Source organism: Pyrus communis, chromosome 2 (assembly GCF_041283825.1).
Source record: "Pyrus communis isolate YQ-2024b chromosome 2, ASM4128382v1, whole genome shotgun sequence".
NCBI lineage: Eukaryota > Viridiplantae > Streptophyta > Magnoliopsida > Rosales > Rosaceae > Pyrus > Pyrus communis.
The window spans coordinates 18,161,938-18,188,151 of NC_142566.1; the positions used below are offsets into that span (position 1 = coordinate 18,161,938).

At 37.9% G+C, this 26,214-nt stretch overlaps 4 protein-coding genes across 5 annotated transcripts; 3 read left to right on the plus strand and 1 right to left on the minus strand.

Moving 5' to 3' along the window:
* Positions 1–663: 663 nt before the first annotated feature.
* LOC137746633 (uncharacterized) lies at positions 664–1,309 on the plus strand. The gene is made up of 2 exons (XM_068486638.2): positions 664–819; positions 904–1,309. Exons 1-2 carry the CDS (start codon positions 799–801, stop codon positions 1,126–1,128), a joined length of 246 nt encoding a protein of 81 aa, XP_068342739.1. The 5' UTR covers positions 664–798; the 3' UTR covers positions 1,129–1,309.
* A 552-nt stretch (positions 1,310–1,861) lies between these two features.
* LOC137748704 (ADP-ribosylation factor 2) lies at positions 1,862–3,633 on the plus strand. Of its 2 annotated transcripts, none has more exons than XM_068488882.2 (6): positions 1,862–1,975; positions 2,093–2,252; positions 2,385–2,455; positions 2,733–2,852; positions 2,950–3,068; positions 3,265–3,633. In XM_068488882.2, exons 2-6 carry the CDS (start codon positions 2,105–2,107, stop codon positions 3,350–3,352), a joined length of 546 nt encoding a protein of 181 aa, XP_068344983.2. In that variant the 5' UTR covers positions 1,862–1,975; positions 2,093–2,104; the 3' UTR covers positions 3,353–3,633. The 2 variants fall into 2 exon arrangements, with proteins under 2 accessions (XP_068344983.2, XP_088541319.1); XM_088685193.1 differs by having other exon boundaries at positions 1,865–1,975; positions 2,096–2,252.
* Positions 3,634–7,133: 3,500 nt separating this feature from the next.
* On the minus strand, positions 7,134–8,899 carry LOC137747231 (cyclin-D3-2). Its single transcript, XM_068487301.2, has 4 exons — positions 8,181–8,899; positions 7,893–8,094; positions 7,630–7,760; positions 7,134–7,513 (listed from the first exon to the last, which is right to left on the minus strand). The coding sequence occupies exons 1-4, from the start codon at positions 8,679–8,681 to the stop codon at positions 7,253–7,255; spliced, it is 1,095 nt and encodes a 364-aa protein (XP_068343402.2). The 5' UTR covers positions 8,682–8,899; the 3' UTR covers positions 7,134–7,252.
* A 12,497-nt stretch (positions 8,900–21,396) lies between these two features.
* SKIP2 (SKP1/ASK1-interacting protein 2) lies at positions 21,397–23,552 on the plus strand. The gene has a single exon (XM_068487198.2). It carries the CDS (start codon positions 21,718–21,720, stop codon positions 23,320–23,322), a length of 1,605 nt encoding a protein of 534 aa, XP_068343299.2. The 5' UTR covers positions 21,397–21,717; the 3' UTR covers positions 23,323–23,552.
* Positions 23,553–26,214: the final 2,662 nt, after the last annotated feature.

The window sequence follows — 26,214 nt, forward strand, 5'->3', positions numbered from 1 at the left end:
AAAGAAGTTATGAACGTTTAAAGTTTACCCAATTTCCGGCTAGTTTTCCAGTAAGAAGTTATGAACGTTTAAGGTTTACCCAGTTTCCGGCTAGTTTCCCAGTTTTCCCACAGACCAGTCACATTTCAGGCTATTTGCTGGCCATATCCAGCAACCATTGGGCTTCCAAATGGTATAATCTTATTCTACACTTTCCTATCTTCATTTTGATATATTATGGGTCGAATTTAGTTAAGAAACGATTGAGTTACAAAACTTTGACAATTGCCCAAAATCGTTTTTAACGGAATGACCAAAATCATGGATGGTGGACAATCTCAAGGACCATTGCTATTGATTTTCAATCTCAGACACCATTTCTATTGATCATACAAATCTCAGGGATCATTTTGTATAATAACCCTTAAAAGAAAAATATGTTTCGGATATTCGCACAAACACCACCTAGACTATTAGGAATGCGTGTAAATACAACGCCTACAAACTTTTGAAATTTTTTCATCCAAACTCTACGATTGAACAAAATTATTAATGAAAAGTGTGGTACGCGTTCTTGAATATGAGTCTGGTTGATAAATTAACAAGATTTTTGAAGCCAATGTTGTAGGATTTTGTAATAAAAGTAAATGAAAAAGGTCCTAAAATCTAAATGGTTAACTTGTGGATGTTTGGCATTGACCATTCGAGCTCCTCTTCCTTCGGCTGAGAAATCGTCCCATCAAACACTATGCAGTGATAAATACCTCCATTTTTCCCTAAAGAAGCTGACAGAGTTAATTATTTACCATCACTTACAAAATGAATGCACAAGCCATCAAGGTATGATCACTCCCAAATTTTAATCTGTTTACTTTTTACATTTTTCTTGTAGTTTCTTCGTTTTCTGAATCGAATTTCATGCAGGAAATTAAGGAGATAAATGCACAGCATGCCAAGGAGGCGAAGGTGAACACAGTAGACATCCGTTCATCTGCGGGGCAAGGCCAAGAACAAAGGAATGTGCAGGTGGTTCATCAGCCACATCCCTCCGCCAAGACAAATACCAGTGGCGGAGTCCTGACTACTGCTGCTGCTGCGGTGGCAAACACCCTTCAATCCGCCAAGGATGCCATCTCCAAAAATGACTAGCGCACTACATTTCGGATATCAAGACGTATATGATCCCAGATTTTGTCATGAATTGTCTATGAGTATTACTAAAAATTGTAAAAATAGTTCGTCCTTTTTTTAATTGGCAATTTTGATTTGTCATCTGTACAATGAAAATGTTATGATATGCATGTATGATATTGTTTTGGATTAGATTTCATGGTTTCCCACAATACTTTAATCAGTTTCAGGCAATGCTAACAAATTTGTTACTCTCCTTGGAAGCTTTCACATTCCGTCGAGAACACGTTTTCAATAATTTGTTGTCCGGAATTGTGAATCAAATACAATCGGATCCCGCTACTCAAAACACGAGCACTTCGGGGTAGAATATCTTGTCATATGGCAGATACTGTCCGGTAAAAATCTGTCGTATGGACGATATTTGATCAACCCTAAATTCTACTAAGCCATGCATGTAACACCAGCCTGTTATTTTCTTACGACGTTCCCCATGATGGACGATATTCGATCAACAAATCCTATGTACATTCTTTTTCCCGCCAACTTGCGACGTGAATGTATATATATCACAGCCATCCCCATCCCGGCACAGTTGCAGCATGAAATTATTCCCAAACGATTAAAAGCAATCGTTCTTTTAATTATATTATTCTCCTCCAATCTTCATCAGAATCCAGTTCTCTTGCTCCTTTATTCCTTTGCTGCCACTATCATATATACAAAAAAACAAATATAATGTAACAGAATCCTTATTTATTATAATTTATATAACACACGATTGTCTATTTCTTTTACTTCCCTGTGCTTCTGATCAGCCCTTGAACTATCATATCATTTCTCGGCCGCCTGATTTTCCGCTCCGGTAACTCGCTCCTTCAGTTTATTCTTCCTGTAAATGATATAGGAAAAAGGATTTTCTTTTCTTTAGGGTTTTCGTTTTCTTGGTCTCATGTTGTTTTAACTACCTGTTTGGTTAAAGAAGTTGGAAGCAATGGGCATGGCAATCTCAAGGCTGGTGAAGATCCTCTTTGCAAGGAAAGAGATGAGAATACTAATGGTGGGTCTCGACGCTGCCGGAAAAACCACCATCCTCTACAAGCTCAAACTTGGCGAGGTTGTCACTACCATACCCACAATTGGTATATACTACTGATTATTGATTACCCCAACTTTTGCTTGTTATTTTTTCTTCAACTTACTATATGTAAGTATATATACCTATTCGAATTCGGATGAAGGAAATTGTTTTCGATTGATTTTTCTGTGACCAGGGTTTAATGTGGAAACTGTTGAATACAAAAATGTGAGCTTCACTGTTTGGGATGTCGGAGGACAAGACAAGGTACTAGCTAATTCTTGTTTTTTTTTTTCTTTTTTTTTTTTAGACTAATTTTTCTGGCGTAGTGCTATGTCGGTTTCACAAACAATCTGGTAGAGAGTGCAGATGTGTATGTTTTGTGTATCTAATAATATGTCGTAGTACTGATCTTTGTGACTGCAACATAGATTATTTTGAATCCTTTTCTGAGAGAGATTTTGTTATGCTAGAGAAGCTAGAAATTAAAGGAAGGGTTAAGCTAATGGGAATTTGTTCTTGATTAACTATATGTTATATGTAGATTCGACCGCTATGGAGACATTATTTTCAGAACACTCAAGGTCTTATCTTTGTGCTGGATAGCAATGACAGAGACAGAGTTTTGGAAGCAAGAGATGAGCTCCATCGAATGCTCAGTGAGGTCAGTTTCCTTGTTCCTTGTATAAATTGCTATCAAAACAATTTAATTTTTGTACCATACAAATATCAATTAATCCTTTTTTCTTTTGTTGTTGCAGGATGAACTCCGTGACGCAACACTGCTTGTATTTGCCAACAAGCAAGATCTTCCGAATGCCATGAATGTCTCTGAGATCACTGATAAGCTTGGCCTGCATTCACTCCGGCAACGCAGATGGTAACAACTAAAACGTGCTACATACATATATTATAGCATCTACATGATAAGGAATGCTGTCTTAGATAGTCCGACATGTTATATACGTTGTCAAACTTGAAGATTCAAACGTGACTCGGCCTTACCGAAGGGGTCTTGATTTATGATCTGACATGACTTGACTTAGCCTCACCATGGTTTTAACATATCTGTACAGGTACATTCAGGCTGCTAGTGCCACCTCCGGCCAAGGACTCTACGAGGGCCTCGATTGGCTATCCAGCAACTTCTCAAACAAGCCATGATAGATAAGCCTGTCTCCTTTAATGTCTTGTTTCTTATTTACCAGATGTTGGATTGTATTTTTACTGGATGTAGTACTTCATTACTTATATATTTTTACTGCATAATGTATTTTTACTGGATGATGTCTTTGCATAAATACAGACATAACCCATCCAGTCTAGCAAGCTTTGGCTTTCTAATTATGTTTAGAATGACCCAAAGGGGCAAGACTTTATGTTGTAATAATATTATTAAACATATTGGTATATAATATATGTAGTCGTCGGCTTGTTTATAACTATTCACACGAGAGTAAAAACCCGGCATCTTCAGCTATGTCGTATGTCACTTCATTTGGTAAATCAAGAATACTCGAACCAAAAAGGAGAGCAAAGGGTGTAAACTCACATACCTTAAATCTCTATATACTTCCAATTGTGCAATCTTTCTTGAGTAATATTTCTGACTTGATCATGAAGAGTCCTTCACGTACATCACACCGATGTTTCATTCGCTCCCGTTAGATTTAGATAAGTGTCTTTTATCTTTTTAGGGTATAACTTGACCCAGCATTTCCAAGCAGAACACAAACAAAATCAAGACTAAGACAAAGCACCAACCAACATGACATTTCTCTTGAACTCCTATAACTTTGTCTCTTGGGCATACCAAAAGAAAAAGGAAACATGATGTTGAAAGATTAGATAGTTTGATAAATTAAATTTATTTAAGAAAAAACGCAAAGTTACAAAAGGAATAGGTGGAATATGAAGGGCTCTCTGAAATTTTTTTTAGTGAATTAACACTGAGGACTTGCCATTTCAGCAGCTTGATAGGAACAATTGATACACTTTTGACAATATCTCCAAAAAGATACAGAAACAAAACTTTCTAGCTGTTCTCAACAACTCTTCACTTCTGTTCTCTCACATGTCTTGTGTACTATTTCCTCTATATAATTTCTTATTAACCACAATACATATGTTCATATTTTACCTTGTGATTTACTCTTTTTTATATGCTAAACCAGATTAATTATTTGGAAAATGGTTAATGACGCAGCTTCTGCTCCCGCCTTTTGTTTCGCACACATGCAAGGTTTGGAGTTTAACGTTTAGGGTCAATTATGTCTTCGACACTGTCGTTTAGGATTAAGCGAGATTACCTTCCTCTGCAAAGGTGTTTATCCAAACACAATGAATAGAGGAAGGTAAAGCTGCAAGAAATGAGCTGCTCTACGATTTATGTTCATGAGAAGCTCATCAATAAAATGGATGACAGATAACAAACAGGAGCCATTTTCTTCCTGGTGAGTAAATTTGGTGGATGCACATCATTTATGCATGATAATTGCAAACCAGTGAAGCCACTTTTCCTTTAATTTTTGCTCATTCGGAGAGGACCCCACTCTCGTACTCCTAGTCCTAGTCTGAGTTGGATGCAGGAGTAGTTTCTTGTCTCTGCCTCTGCAGTGTTCCCTACTTAATCCACTTTATCTAATATGCTAAACGCCTTTCAACTTTCTTATTAGTTATTGCTACAATTATGCACTGGAAGATTACGAGGAGTGAGAAGATTGCCAGCATTTTTTAATCTCTCTTTCTTTTGTATCAAGGATAAAACCCTCCCTCCGACCCCGCACCCACGGGCAATCTTAGAAGTTGTGTATCCCATAAAAGACATAAAGCATACCCCGGTCACACGAACCACTACCACAACTCGGGTGACGGTCAAATCGAGACTCGCAGAATCAATTGAGAATTGACCGACTAATGTCTAGATTTACAATTCATCCTATTGTCGTCCTACCAACCAATTTCCACTCGATCGCTAAGCGCCAGGTATTAGGTGGTAATCGCCAAACAAAACTAGTACTTCATCTGACCTTAGCATTAATTTTGTCATTTAAAACCCAAATCAATTTCCAACCAACATGACCGTGCCCGTCCATCAGCTTTGAACTGGTCAGCCCTCTTCGTCATCAAAAACATAATAATGTTTGGTGAGACAGACAGATACATCATATGCAATTTTCGTTTTGACAACGTGGTGCTTGACATCTGGCTGGAAGAATAACATGGGAAACAAAACAACATAAGTAGTTGTTTCTTGTTGGTCATACGTTTTAAGTTAAAATTTCTGACCCTTGACTCTTCAAATTTCACAGTACGAACGACTATGGCACGCCTAATGTTAAGGACAGGAGGAAAAAGGAGATGGAGAAAAATAGATGCAAACAAGTTCTGCTTTGTTTGCTCTAATTTTTTGAAGAATCTTATACTGTCATGAATCATCATCTTCTTCTTTCTCTGCATGCGACTTATGATACGAAAGGGATGTAGCTAAAACTTTAACCAACCTAAAGAAAAAAAAGGCAGGGGAGGACCACAGACAACAAGAACAAAGACATCTCCTCACAAATTCCCATATCCTGCAAAAACCCAATTTCAAACCTTTCCTTACAGAAATTTATGGATGATAATTCATGAACACAAAGCGTCGTTACTAAACATAAGACGCTTGTTACTATAAACATTGACTCTACTTGCTGATTGCATTTGCAATCAACAGATGGAGTCTGGCTTACAAATGTAACTGGGCATTCAGATGCATAAATGTACAAACAAGGTGCTTAAACTTGCAGACTACGGACTTCTACAAACATATGAAGACAACGCTACTAAATTGCTCATTGCCTGCTTGCAAAAGTTACATTGCTCACTCTCTTAGCAATTGACTATTTGCAGATTTGAAATTAGGTGTTGGATCAAAATCAAAACAAAGAAGGGAGTAGGTGTTGACAGGGGACCTAAAAAGACCGACAGAGAAACAAATCAATGTGGCTAAATAACCTTACCATAAGTTGTTTAGATGCATTGTTTGAACATGTACTAAGATCAAGCTACACCAATCAGACTAGTTACTCAGCCACAACAATCATTTGTATAAGTGAAAAGAATAGATAAACGTATTAGTCGGATTGTTCTAGTTTGGGACTATGTATATCATTTCAATTAGCATAATACAAATATGAGACTACTTTATGAGACTACTTTATGAGTACTGTACTGGTTTTGGACATGTGCACAGGCACAAACACAAAGTTAAGCGCCTCTAAGGCAGGACAAAATGTTGGCAAGAAAATATTCGGTCGTTTGGAACCTTGCAAATGTCTAATGATGAATTTGATCATGTTGTAAGAGCAACCCAATCAAATCACCTAATCATAGGGCTTTGAACATTTAAACTTCTCTCTAATGTAGTTCAACAAACCAACTAACAAGCACACTGCTCATTTCTCACCTCTCTATAATTAGAAAATTCCAAAGTCATTGTTATGTTCAATCATGCTGAACAATCAAAGACTTTCAGTGCCCAACATTTACTTCTTTTTGTTTGGTATGAAGTACTAGCGTTGCCAGTCTCCATATCTGGCGTTTTTATTGTTCCATTTCCCTTTTGCTTGGAGGAACTGAACTTACACTTCTACATCTACCCTCATCCCACCCATTGCGGTGCTCATGGACGCCTTAGGTTTAGTTTCAAGCTAAGTCAAGGTAGATAAAGGGCATAAAGAGGATTTTCTTGACAACCACTACATATAACAAAATGAATAAGTGATAATATATAATTGTGTCAATTGTGGGTGTATGCATGATATAAGTACTTAAACACTATCATATGGCAGATCAATCATGATGGATTTCTTCAACTCATCCGTAAACCATCACCCCCAAACCACATCTCCAGAAAGAGGTAAGAGAGGTGGAGTTTTAATCTCACAGCGTTTCATTTTCACAGTTTGGCCACAAAAGGAATGATGATAATATTAGAGAATGTTCTCAAAGTAGATACTGCCAATAATATAATATGCAAAAGAGGGATTTTATGTTTAATAGTAGACAAAAGACAATTAGAGACTAACGAGAGCTGCTCAGCACGTCCACAGACGCACGATTTAAAGAGGGCAACCTCATCTGCTGGTCCTCCAGTCTGCTCCTTTTAAATCGAGGATCCGGTGATGCTACAGCCCACGAATCACTTGACGTATCACAGCTGAAAGATGCATCAATAACTCCATTTGGGCTGCTGGGTACCGATAAATGCTTGCGTTTGTGGCCTTGGTTTTCGATGCTGCCTGCTAGTTCCTGGATGAGCTTGTAGCACTCATTTACTCTGTCCTGTAAAGGACATAATAATATTCTACTATTTAAGACATCAAGCTTGAATTGAATTACATTTACAGAAGCAGGAGATGAAATTACACAAGTGAGAAATCGATGTATTAAGTACAAACCTTACTGACTTTAAGTACATTCATAAGCTGATTTTGGTATTCCACAGGATTAAATGCCTCAATCTCATCAATTACATACAGCATTGTCGCAGTGGCTAATACGGAAGGCAAATAACATGTAAATCTCAAATCTGCAATAAAAACACCGTATCAAATGTAAGATTCAGTACCAACTGGTGTCATTATGAATACATTTATGCCTTCTTGATACATGTTTGATACTAATAAACTCATCGAAATGAAGGCTTATTTAGATTGCTCACCCGCTATGACTGATAGAAGTAGGCGCTCACACCTCCACAGAAACTCCCAATGCAGGTGGCTCTTCAAACCAAACCTCCTGATAATGTGATCAAAGTACGAATTTGGGGTCACTGGATTCATCCGCCACCCGAGAGTCGATAGCACCAAAAGCTCCATTCTTTGAATGGTCTTCGCTTCGAAAACATACTTTGTTTCCTCCACCTAATCACAATCATGAGAAATCCAATAAACACAACAGTCCAGCAATTTCACAAACACTCAAATTACAAATGGAAATTTACACGTACTTGCAAATCTAAGAGAAGGGGCACATGGGTCTCCTCCACTTTGGCGGCCAACGAGACGCAGGCGACGGCGGCGAGCTGACTCATCCACGGCTTGTCCCTCTGAAACGGCCGGCTGGCAATGAACCTATCAAAGTAGTTCACAGCCAGAATGGCGGTCAAAGAGGAGAAGCCATAGTGTGCCTTTACACTCAGAATCCACTCAACCACCTCCTTCCGAGCCGCCATCAAAGAGCCATCTGAGATTTCTCCACTGATACACACATGGGTTTGTTCCTCTTTGGAGATTAGAGAGGAAAGTTCATCATTTTCCCAGAACATATCACTTTCTAGGAAAATCAAAGGGAAAGATGATTGCTTTTTTGAAAACCCATCACAGTTCTCGCTCTCCTCCTCACTACCATTGTCTCCCAAATCTTCCTCAAATCCTTCTTCGCAGAATAATGAAGGATCGAACGCCATTGGAGGGTTTTGGAGCTCTTGGGGTTCTTCTTGCAGAGCCATCTTCTTCGGAGAAGAAGAGAAGAAAAGCTTTGGTCATTACACAAAAAAAACAAGGGAGAGAGAAAGGGTTGAGTTCATGCCCATATCCATCTCTGAGTCTGTTCCTTTCTCTCTCTTTACTTTTTTAGGAGAGAGAGCGCCAAACGCAAAGCATGCGAAGGGGTTTTATCTCAGAACCCTTCACGCCTGTCCCTTTTTTCTTTTCTTTTTTTTCCTTCGCATTCAGCCATTACTTTATATTATTAGAGGAAATCAGATTTTATTGAAAAATAAATAAATGTGGCCTAAAGTTGTGAACATTTCTACTTCCAGTGCTTTTAATGGCTTGTTTGACAAGTATTTTAAATAACTAAAAACGATTTTAAGAAATATATTTATAAAATTAATTTTTAATAAAAATGCGAATTGATTCTGAAAAGACATTTAAAATACTTTCGGTAAGTTGATGCTTCTTAAGAAAACATTTCAAATGTTTTTAAAATAAAAAATATTTTATCTAAAAATATCTTCAATTATTAAAAACAATTATCAGACGAGACCTAATTTTATTTGGTCACTGATTTAAGTTAAAAAAGCGAATGATTTTCCTTAGAATCACGTGAAGCACAGTTTAGATCTTGGGAGTTTCAACACCGTCAGATGGGATATTTTGATGGTTGAGATGGAAACGTGACTGGTCACGCGGTCAAAAATTAAGGAAGGTCTTTGTTGTAGTGGGAAAAGCGTTGACTGCGTATAACTGGAACGCCGTTAGAAAATTACCGGGGGATGTAATACAGACCGACACGTGTACCAATAGAAAGTAAAAGATGGTCAACCCGGTAACAGAAACAGTGCAATTTTGGAATAACGAAGAGTCATTTTTCGGATTCATCAGAGATGCTCAACTGACAACTCCTCTTTTTTCTTCTTTTGGTCTTTCGGTTTCTTGCTCTCGAATTCAAACAAGAACTTATTATTTACCTTTTACAGCTTACTTTACTTTACTACTGGATTATAAGCAGCTTTTAGGTCATTTACGCTACTGTCAGTGAAAAATATATTACCAGTTCTTTTTCACGTGGAAGAAAAATTAAAATCGCAAGTACATGTTCTCGGGGAATCGGTGTTGATTTTTTGAGACGATGATGGTAGTTATGCTGGAGGTTTTGCTCGGAAAATCTCGCACGAGATTCTAGCTGCTCGTAAGGGTCTTCGGCTGGCATCTCAAAGAAATTGATTGCAAGTTATACCGGAGTGTAATGCGCTTCAAGTTGTTCAAGCTATTGGCAATGTTGCCAAACCTTCGCTGATGGATCGTTAATTGAGGATATTAAGCCTAGTTTACGGGTTTTGAATCCGTTAGAATTCACTATGTTCGTCGAACCGCTAATTATGCGACGCATAGAATGACCAACTTGACCTTATTTTCTAATTCTTCTAGTTTTTTATTTAAGGAAATCTTCTCCAAGATGTCTTCCTCCAAAATTATATCCTTTCTTAAACTTATGAACAAAATCAACTATCGTTTCCTCTTAAAAAAAAAAAAATAATAACCCAAGTACAAAATCACTTCATCAAAACTAATAAAATTCATCCAAATGACTCAACTTATATTTTATGAAGATTATATTGTTTAGGGCTTAAGAATGAGACAATCAAATTCGAACTACTATCATGTGGCAGTAATTTATTATCATGTTACTGTAGTAGATAAGAACTTAAGTATCACATATTTATAAAATCCGTTTCATGTAAATGTTTCGAGTCATTATAAACAGAAAGTTAAATCCTACCATAAAATTTCCAATAAAAAAGCAAAGGGAAATTTCCTAGTGTATGGAAAGTTCATAATTTTTTTTCTTTAAGCATGTTGTGGGGATTGATTAAGAATATAGGAAGGGGATATTGTCCATGTGCATCAAAACTGAAGCTTCCTAGTTCCTACCGAGACATTGTTAAGTGAGGCCCAACAACACTTTTGGTCCGTTTGAAAGAACGCTACACGGCTTTCATTTCATTTTCTCATTTTTTGGAAAGTAGCTTTCACTTCAAAACTGGATAATTTCGTGCATTTAAAAGAGTGGAGAGGAGAGAGGCCATAGGATACAATTTGATTAATGATTCTTTACATGTAAAATGTTAATTGTGTTCCTACTTTTAGTTGCACTGCTAATATTTTAATCGACACTCACATATAACCAAAACAACCTCGCTAAAGTTGTTCTCAAATGATAAAAACCATATTTTATAACCGGACAAACTCATACGAGTTGATTGACCACATAAGTTCATAACATCTAATGCAATAAGTATACATCAATTGCTAAAATGGTCAACTAATCTCATGATTTTGATTAAGTTGTAAAAATAAGAAATATGAATTCATCGCATAAAGGGGACATCTCATGCCCCATGACAAATAATAACAAGAGAAGACGAAACTTGCTAATGGAAATTAAATGGGAAGGGGAGACAGCGACAGAGTGACACAATTTCCTTAACATTTGTTGCCGTATTGTCTGTCCGAAACGGCATGCCCTACGCCACATTTGATGTCCGCCCATTCTGCGCCGTATAAAATATAGATTTACCATTTACTTTGGCATTTATTTATAAACCATTGCAAACAATACACTCGATTTACCTCACCTGCTCCCTGCATGCTTTCTGCTGCTGCTGCTGCGACCTGTTTCATTACAATTACTCAAAGACCGAATCAGACTCTCTTTTTACTGCTTTCTCACTTGGCATTCATATAGACAAAGAAGGAACAAGATTCTCTTCCATCTTATTACCATTTCTTTTCTTCCTTTCTTTTTAGCAAAAAATAGATCTACCTGTTACTAGAATTGTTGTTTTTTCGACAGACATATAGATGACTAAACAGCCTCCACATTTAATAATTTATTGAAGAGATGGTATTTACATGATGTTAAGAGAATTTGACAATACCAATATATTTATATGCTAGTATAATATCACATTAGGGTACGTAGAAGGAGGACTTTCCTCCCTTTTGAGAGAGGTTTTGCTTTTGCTAGATACGTAGACGGAATTAAATTTGAATTGCAATATGTATTATAATTAATTTCCTTTTGTTTATTAGAAGAAAAAGACTCTTGACAAAGGTTACACGATGATGATATTCTCTTATGCATGCTTTTTCCATCGTTTCCAACATCTTTTAATAAGTTTAAGATATACGTATGCATGCAGCATGCACTGACCAGATCTCTTTTTGCTCAGAGCAGCTACACTGATCCTCTTTTAAGTTTTTCAACTTGGTAATATTAGCTACTTTTGTATATATGGCAGCTTGGCTAGGGCAAATGTCTTTGTGTTTTCACGATAAAGGTATACTGTTGTTGCTATCAACCAAAGTTGTGATAAAAATAATCTGTTATTTGCTCAAAGAGATAAAGTTAAAGAGAAGAGAGTAATTAAACAAGTTGGTTTTTGTTTTTCTTTCTGCATGAGTACTCGCTATCATACAGGATAGCTCTAACATTTTCTTATGACAAAGAGTGACTGTTACAGTCTAAACTACAGCACTACCGACATCAATTTGGTCCATTTTCTGTTGGTATTTAGTACGTGATACTGACATAATACGGATTATCCATTAAGTAATGTGGTTCAACACTTGCATGGTGCTTGAATCAATATATATTTGTATGTATGTTTTTTTTTTATATAAGCGATATTAAAACAGAAGGGAGTTGAATATAAGATTTTGTAAACGCTCTTATCCGAGCTACGAATCTCTTGCCATACTCAACCGTAATTAGATTTACAACAGTAAGTAGAATCTGGCGTGCATGCTAAAGCTTTTCCTTTTTAAATAGTATCCTTTCCCCCTCCATGCTGAAGTTACAAAAATGCTTTTGGGCCGAAGACCCCAAAGCGCCGAAGGAAATTAAAGCCCATAAACAATATCCAGGCAAGTTTTACGAGTTGTTGTTGCTAAAGTATTGAAGATGTTCTACGTACCACAGATTAATGATGCAATGATCCTCTTTTTCATGTAACGTCGTATAACATGAGCCGTCCGTTAACAAACTTTTGGCCTCCAAGTCAAATGGTGCCCAAAACAGAGATAATGGCCCCAAGAAATGCATTTATGGGTGTTTTGAACTTGAGTTGGGAATTTCATATCTTTACTCGCTTTTCACTGACCAATCATTTGAAGTTAGTTCTAGGAGATTTAGAGCTCGTTTTAATGTGTTTTTAAAATGACTGAAAACGATTTTGATAAAAATGTTTTTAGAATTAATCCTTAGTAAAAATGCAAGTAAATCCTAGAAGCGCATAACTAGTGCTTCTTGCAGAAATCACTTCAAGTGCTTTTGGAACCCAAAAATATTTTCTCTAAAAACGCTTTCAGTTATTTTAAAAGCACATTCAAACAAGCTCTTATTCACCAAACAAAGAGTAAAAAAAAAAATTTTGACAATTTTCGATACGATATACAACTCCGAACTTGTAGGACAAAAAATCCTAATTAGGTATCTCATTCGGAGTAGTATTCAACTAGGTATATGACGATAAAATATAAAATAAAAAACTATACAAGTATAAATTATAAATAAATAAGCAAAAAATACTACTATAACTCAAAATGATTACTTAATTACTATTAAATCCTACCACATTTTCCAACCAGCCAGTCAAATTTTGGTCTCAAGGTTGACCGTTGATGTCCAAGAGTGGCTTTAAAAAAAATACATGTCAATAGATGAATTTTCTTATAAATTCTCTAATTTTGTTGTGTATACATATAAAAACAATAAAACCACACAACAAACATAATTTAAGATGATAAATTTGCTAAATTTTAGGTCATCGTTGAACAATAAGGTTGAAAATTTTCGGCACCAATAACGGCGAACGACGACAATTTTCAGCACTTACGCATGTGGCTTGTGGCTTGCGTGATTTTGGGGGGGGAGGGGGGGGGTGGGGGGGGGGGGGGGGGGGGGGTGGTGGGGTGTTTCACAACCAGAATCAACAGAATAGTTAACCTGGGTTGGTATGGCCCGGTTATTCTTTTAGAAGTTTGCATTCTATTTAAGGGATTTAGATCCCATCCGGATCTAAATTGTGAGGATTTTAAGGATTTTCATATCTTAGTCATTCATCGTGTATCGTACGGTCAAAAATTATTTGATTTTTTTATTTAAAATTAAACACAAATAGTACTTGACGAAACTGACCACAAGATATACAATGAATGATTAGGATGTGGAGATCCATAGGATCGCCACAAAGTGGATCCGGAGAGGATCATCTTCCCTATTAAGGGTCTGGCTTCAATACTGCATATTTTTAGAAAAAAAAACTAATGAAAAAAACTTGAAAACTTTAAGTTTTAATGATAAGGACAAAATAAAGGGTAAAATGAATAGTACCATGACTGACTTTTTAGTATAAAATATAATTTTTTGTTAAAATGAATAATATCGTGAATTTTTTGTTAAAACTCCTTATTTTTTGTAGTATTTTTCTATTTTTAAGCTTCTCAAATGAGCATGTATACGGAAGGGGAGCAACAAGCATTATTCTATTAATAATTCTTTATAGGTTGAGAGCTTGAAATGATGAATGCACATCTTTTAATTGTTAAGTTGGAAAAAATTAAATATTAACTACAAATCAATCTAATGATGACAACATATCGATCAAACATTGAATAAATTTGTTTGTACGGTCCAGTTTCCATCAAAAAGAAGTTTGCCTAACATATAGACTTGGGTTCTTCACAACTAATTATAAATTTATAATATTCAGGCGAGACTTGAGAAGTTTTTTATACAATCTGATTCTTTAAGTATTTTTCGCTAACATTATTAACTGTTTAGAGTTCATGAATTTGCACACACCAGTTTAAAATATTTCAAAAGAAAAAAAGATTTGCCATTCAGAATTAAAAACAACCAAATATTGGAATATATGTATTTGTATTGAGCTAGCAATTCAAACACTTCCAAAATAACAATCCAAAGCTCCAAACACATGAATATTTGTTTGACGAACAAGGAAACACTGATAATATATAAACATTATTAGAAAATGGTTTCATGAAATCAAAACCATAAACTAACAAGGCTTGAAATGAAAGTCAGATTGATGGTTGTATCGTAGCAAAATCAAAAAGACAAAACCCAAGACCAAGAACTGTAGTCTATACAAGATTTGGTATTAAGATTTTCTTAAAATTAGGCTGCCCGTTAGAGATTTCGACAAAAAGTAAGAAAAAAAAAAGACATAATAAAATAACATAAGAGTAGGAGATATTCATGTGACATCCCACATCGCCCGGGGGAGTGATCCTTAAATCTATATTCTCATTCCTACTTAGCACGAGATTTTTTGGGAGCTCACTAGCTTCAGGTTCCGTAGGAACTCCAAAGTTAAGCGAGTAGTGCGCGAGAGCAATCCCATGATAGGTGACCCACTAGGAAGTTGCTCGTGAGTTCCCAAAAACAAAACCGTGAGGGAATGGTAAGCCCAAAACGGACAATATCGTGCTACGATGGTGAAGCGAGCCCGGGATGTGATCCGCCCCGGGACGGGATATGACAATTGATCCACCCCGGGCCCGACTCTACCGTAGCACGATATTGTCCGCTTTGGGCTTACCATTCCCTCAAGGTTTTATTTTTGGGAACTCACGAGCAACTTCTCAGTGGGTCACCCATCATGGGATTGCTCTAGCCCCCTTCTCGCTTAACTTCGGAGTTCCTACGAAACCCGAAGCCAGTGAGCTCTCAAAAGGCCTCGTGCTAGGTAGGGATGGGAATATACATTTAAGGATCACTCCCCTGGGCAATGTGCGATGTCACAATCCACCCCCCTTAGGGGCCCAACATCCTCGTCGGCACACACACGGCCAGGGTTAGGCTCTGATACCAAATGTCACATCCCGGCCCGGGACGGATCACTTCCCGGCCCCGACTCTACCGTAGCACGATATTGTCCGTTTTGGGCTTACCATTCCCTCACGGTTTTGTTTTTAGGAACTCACGAGCAACTTCCCAATGGGTCACCCATCATGGGATTGCTCTAGTCCCATTCTCGCTTAACTTCGGAGTTCCTACGAAACCCGAAGCCAGTGAGCTCCCAAAAGGCCTTGTGCTAGGTAGGGATGGGAATATACATTTAAGGATCACTCCCCTGGGCGATGTGCGATGTCACAATCCACCCCCCTTAGGGGCCCAACGTCCTTGTCGGCACACACGCGGCCAGGGTTAGGCTCTGATACTAAATGTCACATCCCGGCCCGGGACGGATCACTTCTCGGCCCCGACTCTACCGTAGCACGATATTGTCCGCTTTGGACTTACCATTCCCTCACGGTTTTGTTTTTAGGAACTCACGAGCAACTTCCCAATGGGTCACCCATCATGGGATTGCTCTAGCCCCCTTCTCGCTTAATTTCGGAGTTCCTACGAAACCCGAAGCCAGTGAACTCCCAAAAGGCCTCGTGCTAGGTAAGGATGAGAATATACATTTAAGGATCACTCCCCTGGGCGATGTGGGATGTCACATTCAACTCATCACGACCAACAAATAAATAAAGGAAAATTTTATTTGAACCCATGTAACATCTTTTTACACCCCAACTTACTTTTTTCACCCATATTGTTTTTTTATTAAAGAATTAATCTCTCTTTAAATCCAAATTTATTACCAAAACTATCCTCTCAAACCCAATTCAAAATGTTAAATTGTCTTTACACTCATTCTCTTTATAAAATAACATCTGTAATTGATTTTTTTTTTTTAAAAAAAGAAAAAAAAAAGGCGTCCTTGCTCCACCCCTCTTTCCAATAGTCTTTCCATGGCTACTTTTTTTTTTTTTTTTTTTTTTTTCTTTCTGCTATCAAACTCAAACATTTGCCTTTTTTATTTATATTGATGTGCATAAGCAACAAATCAAACAATTCATCCCCTTATATTTATCAACAAGTAAGAAAGTTTATAATCTAAGAATATTTGTAAGAAGTTTTTCCTTAGAATTTTCCAATTGCAGAAAATTTAACAAATCATTCAGGATATTGATGAAAAAAATTGAAACTCAAATAGTCATCTTCTAAACTTTAAAAAAAATTGAAATCAAAAGAACAAAATATTCATAAATTGAGTCATATCTTAGTTGAAGGATTCAAAACTTCAAAATCACCATCCATTAATTAAAAAGTTTGTTTTTCTCTACAAGATCTATTAGGATTTTAGTTAGAATGAACGTATGATAAACAAAAAATGATGGTAGAGTTTAATGAGTTTATTGATAAATTTGAATTTTATTATTAATTTCATTTTGTACTTAATTGTCACATTCCGTCCCGAGCCCTCACCACATCCCAAGCTCGACTCCACCGTAGCACGATATTGTCTGCTTTAGGCCCCTACCACACCCTCACAGTTTTGTTTCTAGAAACTCACACGAGAACTTCCCAGTGGATCACCCATCCTAGGATTGCTCTTGCGCGAACTCGCTTAACTTCGGAGTTCCAATGGAACCCAAAGCCAGTGAGCTCCCAAAAAACCTCGTACTAAGTAGAGATGTGAATATACATATAAGGTTTACATGATCCACTCATCTGGACGATGTGGGATGTTACAATCCACCCCTCCTTAGGGGCCCGATGTCCTCGTCAACACACTAGGCCAGGAATTGACTCTGATATCAAATCGTCACATCTCGACCCAGGCCCTCACCATATCCTAAGCTTGACTCTACCATAGCACGGGATTGTTTGCTTTGGACCCCTACCACACCCTCACGATTTTGTTCCTGGGAACTCACAAGAGAACTTCACAATGAGTCACCCATTCTAGGATTGCTCTCGCACGAACTCACTTAACTTCGGAGTTCCAATGGAACCCGAAGCCAATGAGCTCCCAAAAGGCCCCGTGCTAGGTAGAGATGAAAATATACATATAAGGCTTACAAGATCCACTCCCCTAGACGTTGTGGGATGTTACATTAATAGTAATTATGCAATAAGGTAAAATAGACAATTAACAATTTAAATTTAAGTTGGTGTAGAAAAAGGTTTCATAGGTTCAAATAAAATTTCTTTTAAATAAACATTTTATGCAAGTTGCTCTTATGTTTTTAGACGTCTCAACCTAAAATTCTTGTTGCGATCATCCTATCATTTGAATATTTTTTCAACAAGTTGAAGGCTAGTCACTGATTGAGTTGTTGATTTGGTAGGATTTTAATCAGAAAAAGGGCCTCCTGTTTGAATAATGGTGGGCACGATGGTACTAAATATTAATATTTGTTTTTTGACCCACTTTACTTGAAAACGATCGTTCCCGAATTGGACGTTTCAAAATGAAGTTGATAGAGCAGTTATAATTGATCACAAACGTATGTGACCATTCGTTGAAATGAACCCTTGGATCTTGACCGTTGATAGATGCCATTTTTCTTCATGAAATCCAAGTTTTACATTTTCTTTTTGTTCATGAAGAAAATCAATATTATATTTATTGAAAAGAAAAAAAAAATAATACAAAGATGAAAACAAACAAAAAGGGGATGTTGAAGAATTAGGTGGATCAAACTACTCACGAAGTTTGGTTGTTGGACTACTATTGTACCCTTACCCTTACAAAATGGGGAGGAAAACCTAATATTCTTGGATTTATGGCTCGTTTGAAAGTGCTTTTAGAATGATTGAAAGCGATTTTTGGTGAAAATGTTTTTGAAACCAATCCCTAGTAAACATTCAAGTGGATCTTGTAAAAACACTATACGTGCTTCCTGTAAGAATCACATATCTGGTGCTTCTTCCAAAAAACAGTTAAAGTGATTTTGGATCCAAAAGTGTTTTCAATTATGTTAAAAGTACTTTCAAACTAGTCCTTAGTCATTAATTACAATATTAGGTAACTTCTTTCTGCTCAAAGCGAGTAAAAAAAAAAAAAAACTCCCATACATAGTGACTCATTGTCACCCCAAGCTGCTTCCCAAGTTGTACATTTTCACGAAACCAATTAATCAACTAATTGCAATGAGTTAGTCATGATAATTAAGTAATGAGCTCGTCATACAAGTGAATCAAACTTTTTTTTTTTGAAATGACAAGTGAATCAAACTTGAGTGAAGGATATTGTTAGACTATAGTCCTAGTTATATTTTTTTGTACCTTATATTAGAAAAAAAATCAAACCTTAAACGTATCATAATCTTAATTTATTATCGTATTCTTATTCGCTAGTTGAATTTACCCCAAGAGTTAAGGTCGATCCAAAACATATTGAATTAGATTGAATTATTTTGAGAAAATGCTAAGGAGGCTACATCTTTATACTACAAGGTATATTATATGATGTGACAAGTAATTTGTACATGCTACATTAATTAATGAATATCTTATCAGATGTTGATTTATGCATCAGTTGCCACATGAAATGGTACACTAATATAAATTCAAAACTGGGATCTCTTTAGTATTACTCTTTATTTTGATTTGCTTAAAAAAAAATTAAATACCAAATACGATTTTATACAAAAATAGAAGTATTGTGACTCATGAGTCATGAGTGTGGCAGTGTCACATCCCGGCCCGGGCTAGACCACTTCCCGAGCCCGACTCCATCGTAGCACGATATTGTCCGCTTTGGGCCCCTAGCACACCCTCATGGTTTTGTTTCTGGGAACTCACACAAGAACTTCTTGATGGGTCACCCATCCTGGGAATGCTTTCGCGCGCTACTCGCTAAACTTCGGAATTCCCATGGAACCCGAATCCAGTGAGCTCCCAAAAAGCCTCGTGCTAGGTAAGGATGAGAATATACATTTAAGGATCACTCCCCTGGGCGATGTGGGATGTCACAATCCACCCCCCTTAGGGGCCCGACATCCTTGTCAGCACACCACGACCAGGGTTAGGCTTTGATACCAAATGTCACATCCCGACCCAGGGTGGATCACTTCTCAGGCCCACTCCACCACCGTAGCATGATATTGTCTGCTTTGGGCTTACCATTCCAAGCTATACACAGAGTAAATAACATACATGTGCAAGCGTAAGGAGTCGGGCCCGGGAAGTGGTCCCGCCCGGGCCGGGATGTGATAATTTGTGATCCACTGGGAAGTTGCTCGTGAGTTCCCAAAAACAAAACTATGAGGGAATGGTAAGCGGACAATATCGTGCTACGGTGGTGGAGCGGGCCCGGGAAGTGATCCGTCACGGATGGGGATGTGACAGGTAGGGTCTCAAAATAATTTCCAAATATAGAATGAGTCATGGCATGGCTTTTAAATAAAGGGATAAGGAAAAAGAAAGAAAATTGGTGGAGATAGCACTTGAGAGTTTATTCTGTTCCCTTTTTTTTCCTTTCTCCATTTCCATTCATTACTTATTCCCTTTTCAGAAACAAAAAAGCAAAAGAAAAATGTTCATCCACCCACAACAATACTCATTCATGCATGACTCACCAACTAAAAATTTCGTTATAGTAGTCGTATAGTAATACAGCCTAGTGATATTTCTCTTTATTTAGAGGGGGGTTTTAGGTTCGAATTTTGTGAACAACGAATTCGATATCAATTTAAATAGCTGACCTATTGTGTGGTTCATTCTCGTCTCTCATCCCTTTAGTGTAAATAACATCTAGAATATATTTCTTATTAGTAATTGAATTACTTAGGGAGCAAGTTTTTTTTACCTTAAATATTCATCACGAGATACATCAAAAAACAAATTGATCACGAAATTTCTTAAGCCTCTTTTTTGTTTTGTTTTTTCCTTCTTCTTTTTGTATCGCACCTCTCCCTCTCTCCCCTTTAAAATAGACTACAGTAAGTTGTGACAACAAATCTAAATTAAAGCTGGGGTTAATTGTAGACCAAGTCCTAGTCAAGGAGTACATAAACTTGTTTACTAATATTCTGAAAATCACATAAATCAAAAGTAGCATACAAATTCGGACGGCAAATCAGAAGACGAAGTCGAACAACCGACTACTGACCCAAAAGAAGGAAAAGTAACAAGAAAGCACGATGTGGGGTATCAAAAAACACAATCACTGAATCACATAATCCTAATAATAATCCACATGCTTAATAATTCCACGCACAACTAGGCTAAAGCTGTGTACTTGAAAATTTTAACAGAAATGGTTAATTGCAAAATTCGCCCTTTAAATATTTGGGTTTTCTTCATTTTGGTGCTTTCAAAATCATCTTAGTTGAATTTTTCCATCTGGTTTATTGTAAATTGTATATCTACAATAAACGTGACATAATCAATAAAAAATCATGATCATGTTAAGAAAATTGACGAAAACTGACAGGACTAGACAATATGATTTAAATTATTTATCTACATGTGTCGCAATCTAAGTAATGCTTTCAATACCATTGTTTGCAAAAATACTCTAACGTGGAGTCCTAATCTCGATTAGTTCTACATGTATTGCAATTGTTCTTGCTCTATATGAGATGTTTCTTTAACGACATAGATCATATAATGGCTTGTTCTGTCCAAAAAATCGATCAAACTGAATTTCATCCGTCATTAACTTTGTAAACTGTTATAACGAAGCCAATCTACGGGGTAGACCCTTGTTAAGCACACTTGGGAAGGAAAAACAATGAAGGACCAAGTTGCAATAATCCATAATGTTCAGGCGACAAATCTAAATTTGACCGTAAAAAATTGAAAGTAAAAACAATAAAATAGGCGCGTATCTGACGGCCAAGGTTGAATAACGATGGTCGGCCGTGGCCCGTGTAGATTGCGAGGACGCCACGGAGCATCGCATTTGACGGGTCACATAAAACACACTCAACGCCGTCGCCCACTGTCTACGCGCCTATTTCTCAGAGAGTTATTTTATATGCTCACAAGAAGAACTCACACACACACAAATTCACTTTTTCAGATAACTTTGAGAAAACCAACCACCATCTCCACACCCCCCCCCCCCCCCCCCCTTCCTCTCTCTCTCCCCCCCCTCTCTCCCTCTCCCTCTCTCCCTCTCCCTCTCTCTCACCTTCTGGCGGCGCGTTCAGTTCACTCGCAGCTGCGCCATGGGACAGTCCTATTCGTTTCCTGAGTCTCCGGCGGAGCACAGTCCAAGAGAAATATCAACGAGCCGCCGTTTCAGCTTCAACCCGGTGGCGATTGTTTCATCCTTGAACGACGAAGACTCCGAGTTTCACGGGGAAGTCACCCAGGGCCGTGACTACACCTCCGATCTTCCGGACGAGTTGTTGGCGAGTATTTTTCACTTCCTCGGTGCCGGAGACCGGAAACGAAGCTCGCTCGTCTGCCACCGGTGGCTGAGAGTCGACGGCCAAAGCCGGCACCGCCTCTCTTTCAACGCCCAGGCCGGGCTTCTCCCTTTCCTGCCTGCTCTCTTCGCCCGCTTCGACTCGGTCACGAAGCTCGCTCTTCGATGCGATCGCAAATCGATTAGCCTGGACGACGACGCTTTGGTCCTGATCTCGATTCGCTGCAGAAACCTCACGCGCCTCAAGCTCCGCTCCTGCCGGGAAATCACCGACCTCGGAATGACCGCGTTCGCGCAAAACTGTAAGGGCCTGAAGAAGCTCTCCTGCGGCTCCTGCCTGTTCGGCGCCAAAGCCATGAACGCCGTCTTCGAGCACTGCCCGGCGCTCGAGGAGCTCTCCGTGAAGCGGCTCCGCGGTGTCCACGACGGCTCGGAGCCGATCGGCGACAAAATTGCGTCGTCGTCGCTGAAATCGATAACCTTGAGGGAGATACTGAACGGACAGTGCTTCGGGCCGCTTATCGTCGGCTCCAAGAATCTCAAGACCCTGAAGCTAATCCGCTGTTTGGGGGATTGGGATACGGTTCTGGAAAAGCTTGAAAATGGAAACCGGAGTTTGATTGAAGTTCACCTGGAGAGGTTGCAGGTGACCGATTTGGGGCTTTCGGCAATTTCGAAATGCTCGAATTTGGAGATTTTGCACATTGTTAAGGCTCCTGAGTGTTCAAATTTCGGGCTTATCTGTGTTGCCGAAAACTGCAAGATGCTGAGGAAGCTTCACATTGATGGATGGAGGACGAATAGGATTGGGGACGAAGGTTTGATTGCCATAGCCAAAGAGTGCCCAAACATACAGGAGCTTGTTCTGATTGGTGTGAATCCTACCTCTTCGAGTCTAACTGCAATTGCCTCCAATTGCCAAAAATTGGAGAGGTTGGCGCTCTGCGGTAGCGGAACATTTGGAGATGCAGAGTTCGCTTGCATTGCTGCGAAATGTGTGGCGTTGAAGAAACTGTGTATTAAGGGGTGCCCAATTTCCGATGCCGGGCTCGAAATGCTTGCTTGGGGTTGTCCCAGTTTGGCCAAGATTAAGGTCAAGAAGTGCAGAGGAGTGAGTGGCGAGGTGGCGGAGTGGTTGAGGGAACGAAGAGGATCATTGACTGTGAATTGGGATGCTGGTGAGATTGGATCAATGGATGCTAGTGGCTATGCAGGTGGAGCTGTACAAAGCGCTGTGGAGTTTCCGGTTGATCATGTAGCGGTTGCCATTGCTCCAGCAAGTAGCAATACTCCAATGGCATTGTTTAGAACAAAGTTTGGTTTTTTTTCAGGTAGGAGTTTTGTTCCATGCACATTCAGAAGGTGGTCGGTTAGTCAGAGTAGTTCCAGTGCAAACTTGTAGGTGAAGTTTTTGTGGGCTGCAAAAGTTGCCGTCGGGGCCTCAGCTCACTTTGGTACGTTGTTTACCGTGTATTCGTCAAATGAACATTCTTCTGTATTCATGGCCTGTTTTGGGCCTTTTCGTGATGTCCTTTTGAATTTTTTGGTAATTTGTTCGTTACATAACTTGTTTACTCTTTCCATGATATCAACATTTATGCGAGAATTCGAAACCACATTCGTTTTGATTAAGTTTAGGATGCCTGTTCGGTTTAATCTGAGCTCAATCTAGTTATGTCTCGCGTACAATGCAAGTAATAGTGCTCAGCCTAATGTGGCGATGTTTCGTGCAATTGCTTTCCCAATATGCCGAAGGTTCTAACCATTCGAACAGAATTCGAAACTGCTTGTGTTTGTATTTACTCTTCTGTGTGGAAACGTTGGTGAATGTACTTGAATTGATGCTGCATTTAACTTTTGTAATCTGACTGATATTGTTTAATCGGGAGGCCATCCGTTCAAGGGTTCATTAAAAGCGCTTTTAATCATTCTAAAAGTGCTTTCAAATACTCTTAATTATGAATTTCTTGAAACATTTTAATTAAGCACATGGTTAATGCTTTTGAATTGGCAGCAGTAGTATTGCTTTGGGCGACGAGAATATTTGTTTTGCTTTGACTAATCTGTACGCGTTTGTTGCCATCGGGTTGACATGTTCCTCTGAATAGTAGTACTAATAGGTAATCGGCGACGCGTATAGATTAGTCAAATCAGCTGATTATGCAGCACTAATTGCGCTTATGTTCCATATGAAGTATGTTAATACGGCGGTAGACAGTCGTTTGCACCCACACCACAATATGATTTTGAAGGTCACGCTTACAGGTATTTGATTATGGATTTTTAAAAGAAAATTTACTCTTTTCCGATTCCCGTAGACGTATGGAAAAGTTATGTGGTGAAATGATTCATTTTTTTATATTGTAGTAAATACATAGAACTCAAGAATTAATATGATTTGAATTCTACATAGAACTCAAGAATTAATATAATTTGAATTCATATATTTTGTAAGTAGACATGCTCTAAGAGTAATTTAGTAATCAAACTAGTTTTTATTCCGTTAGTAAACACTTTGTTGGGATTTAACTTAATTTTCTTTGTGATTCCTAACTGTTAGTGAACACTTTAATCGGTAGGTCTTTCCATATCATGCTCACTTTGATTACTTCTTGTTTTGATTTCATGTATGTAAACGTACCCTAAAGTGTTTCATAGTAACATTAGTTTTTAGGAAATTTACAAAAATAAACCTCATTAGGCCCATGGAACAAAAGTACTAAAGTGAGTTTCTATTGTTTTTTATTTGAAAAAAAAAAAAAAAAAAACTAGCTTCAGATTTAGCTATATTTTTTAAAGTTGGTAATCATCTTTTAAGATGTTAAGTTATGAATTATCCTGATTTATTTGTATAAATTAGTCTCGTAAAATTTTGCCGCCGCCATCACCTCCGCCACAATCATTGGTTCCACAACTTCCACCACAACCACAATTGCTACCACCACCACCACCGCCACCATTGCCACCACTGCTGCCACAACAGACACCACTGCCACCACAACCCCCAACCATAGTTGCTACCGCTACCCCTATGATCATTGTTACCTTTGCATCCCAACCACCAACCCACTATTGACACCACCTTCATACCCATGACCATTGTCGCTACCATCACCATCACTTCCCCCACCTCTGTTGTCGTCGCCACGCACTACCATGTCTATTTTTGTCATTATATACAATTTTATCATTTTTACATTGAAATTTACCAAACCCTTTTACACTACTTTTCATACTTACAATACTTTTAAAAATACAGTTTATCAAATACTCATCTACTTCATTTATATCTGATTATTATTAAAGCACAACAGACACAATTTTTTTTAAACACAACAAAATCTAGTTGGCCCTTAAGAGTGGCTTGCATCTTGGCTCATAGCATTCTAACGTAATTTTGTATTCTTTCGGGCCATTGTCAACCATAAAATAATAATTAAAAAAAAAATGCTAGTCAATTGATTTTCCCTATTAAACTGTCATTTAGTCTCATTTTACTTTTTAAAATTAGTTTTGTCTCACTTTGTCCTCCTGAAATTGCTATTTCGTCTCATTTAGTTTAAATTCACATTCACCCTATATTATGTATTTCGTCAAATAAATGTTAAATTAAAGGGTAGTATGAACATTCTATATTTGACACAACTCTTTGCCTTAAACATGGCCTCTAGAACAATCCTAATTCTATTTTTACAACTCTAATTAAAACCCACGTTCGTCTCTCTTGCGAATTGCTATGGAGTTGTAGCTGCATCCATTAGCAAAAGAAATAATTGGTCGTGTTTCAAAATGTAATCCAAGTCACTCATTGAATCCAATGGTTGCAACTACATTTCTGCACAAATCTGCAAAAAAAACTAATCCATGCGGAGTTTGAATTAGAGTAATAAAAAATGGAGTTGGGATTGTTTTAGTAGGCAAGTTGGGACAAATAGTTGTGTAAAAAGAAGTGTTCATACTGTCAATTAATAATACAGTCTAATGGTTTCATCTTCATTTGTAAGTGAAAGATCTTAGGTTCGATCTGTGCTAAAGATGAAGTTGAACCATATTATTATGTTAAGCTCATTGTAAGACTTAGCCCACTCTCCCACCCTCTTAGTGTAGATACTATTGTTTGTTCATAAAAAAAAAAATGTTCATACTAACCTTTAAGTTAATGTTTATTTGACGGAATTGAGGAAAACAAAGTCAACTGAGACTAATGATACTAAAATAACAATTTTAAAGAGCAAGACAATACTAGTTTTTAAAGGTAAAATGAGATTAGATAGCTTAATGGAGCCAATAAATT

Coding starts and splice junctions, on each gene's coding strand:
- LOC137746633 (XM_068486638.2), top strand. CDS start 799: ATGAATGCACAAGCCATCAAG. Junction 820..903: donor TGAATGCACAAGCCATCAAG/GTATGATCACTC, acceptor AATTTCATGCAG/GAAATTAAGGAGATAAATGC.
- LOC137748704 (XM_068488882.2), top strand. CDS start 2,105: ATGGGCATGGCAATCTCAAGGCTGGTGAAGATCCTCTTTGCAAGGAAA. Junction 2,456..2,732: donor ATGTCGGAGGACAAGACAAG/GTACTAGCTAAT, acceptor TGTTATATGTAG/ATTCGACCGCTATGGAGACA. Junction 2,853..2,949: donor TCCATCGAATGCTCAGTGAG/GTCAGTTTCCTT, acceptor TTGTTGTTGCAG/GATGAACTCCGTGACGCAAC.
- LOC137747231 (XM_068487301.2), bottom strand. CDS start 8,681: ATGGCTCTGCAAGAAGAACCCCAAGAGCTCCAAAACCCTCCAATGGCG. Junction 8,095..8,180: donor CCCTTCTCTTAGATTTGCAA/GTACGTGTAAAT, acceptor GATTGTGATTAG/GTGGAGGAAACAAAGTATGT. Junction 7,761..7,892: donor ACTTCTATCAGTCATAGCGG/GTGAGCAATCTA, acceptor TTTTTATTGCAG/ATTTGAGATTTACATGTTAT.
- SKIP2 (XM_068487198.2), top strand. CDS start 21,718: ATGGGACAGTCCTATTCGTTTCCTGAGTCTCCGGCGGAGCACAGTCCA.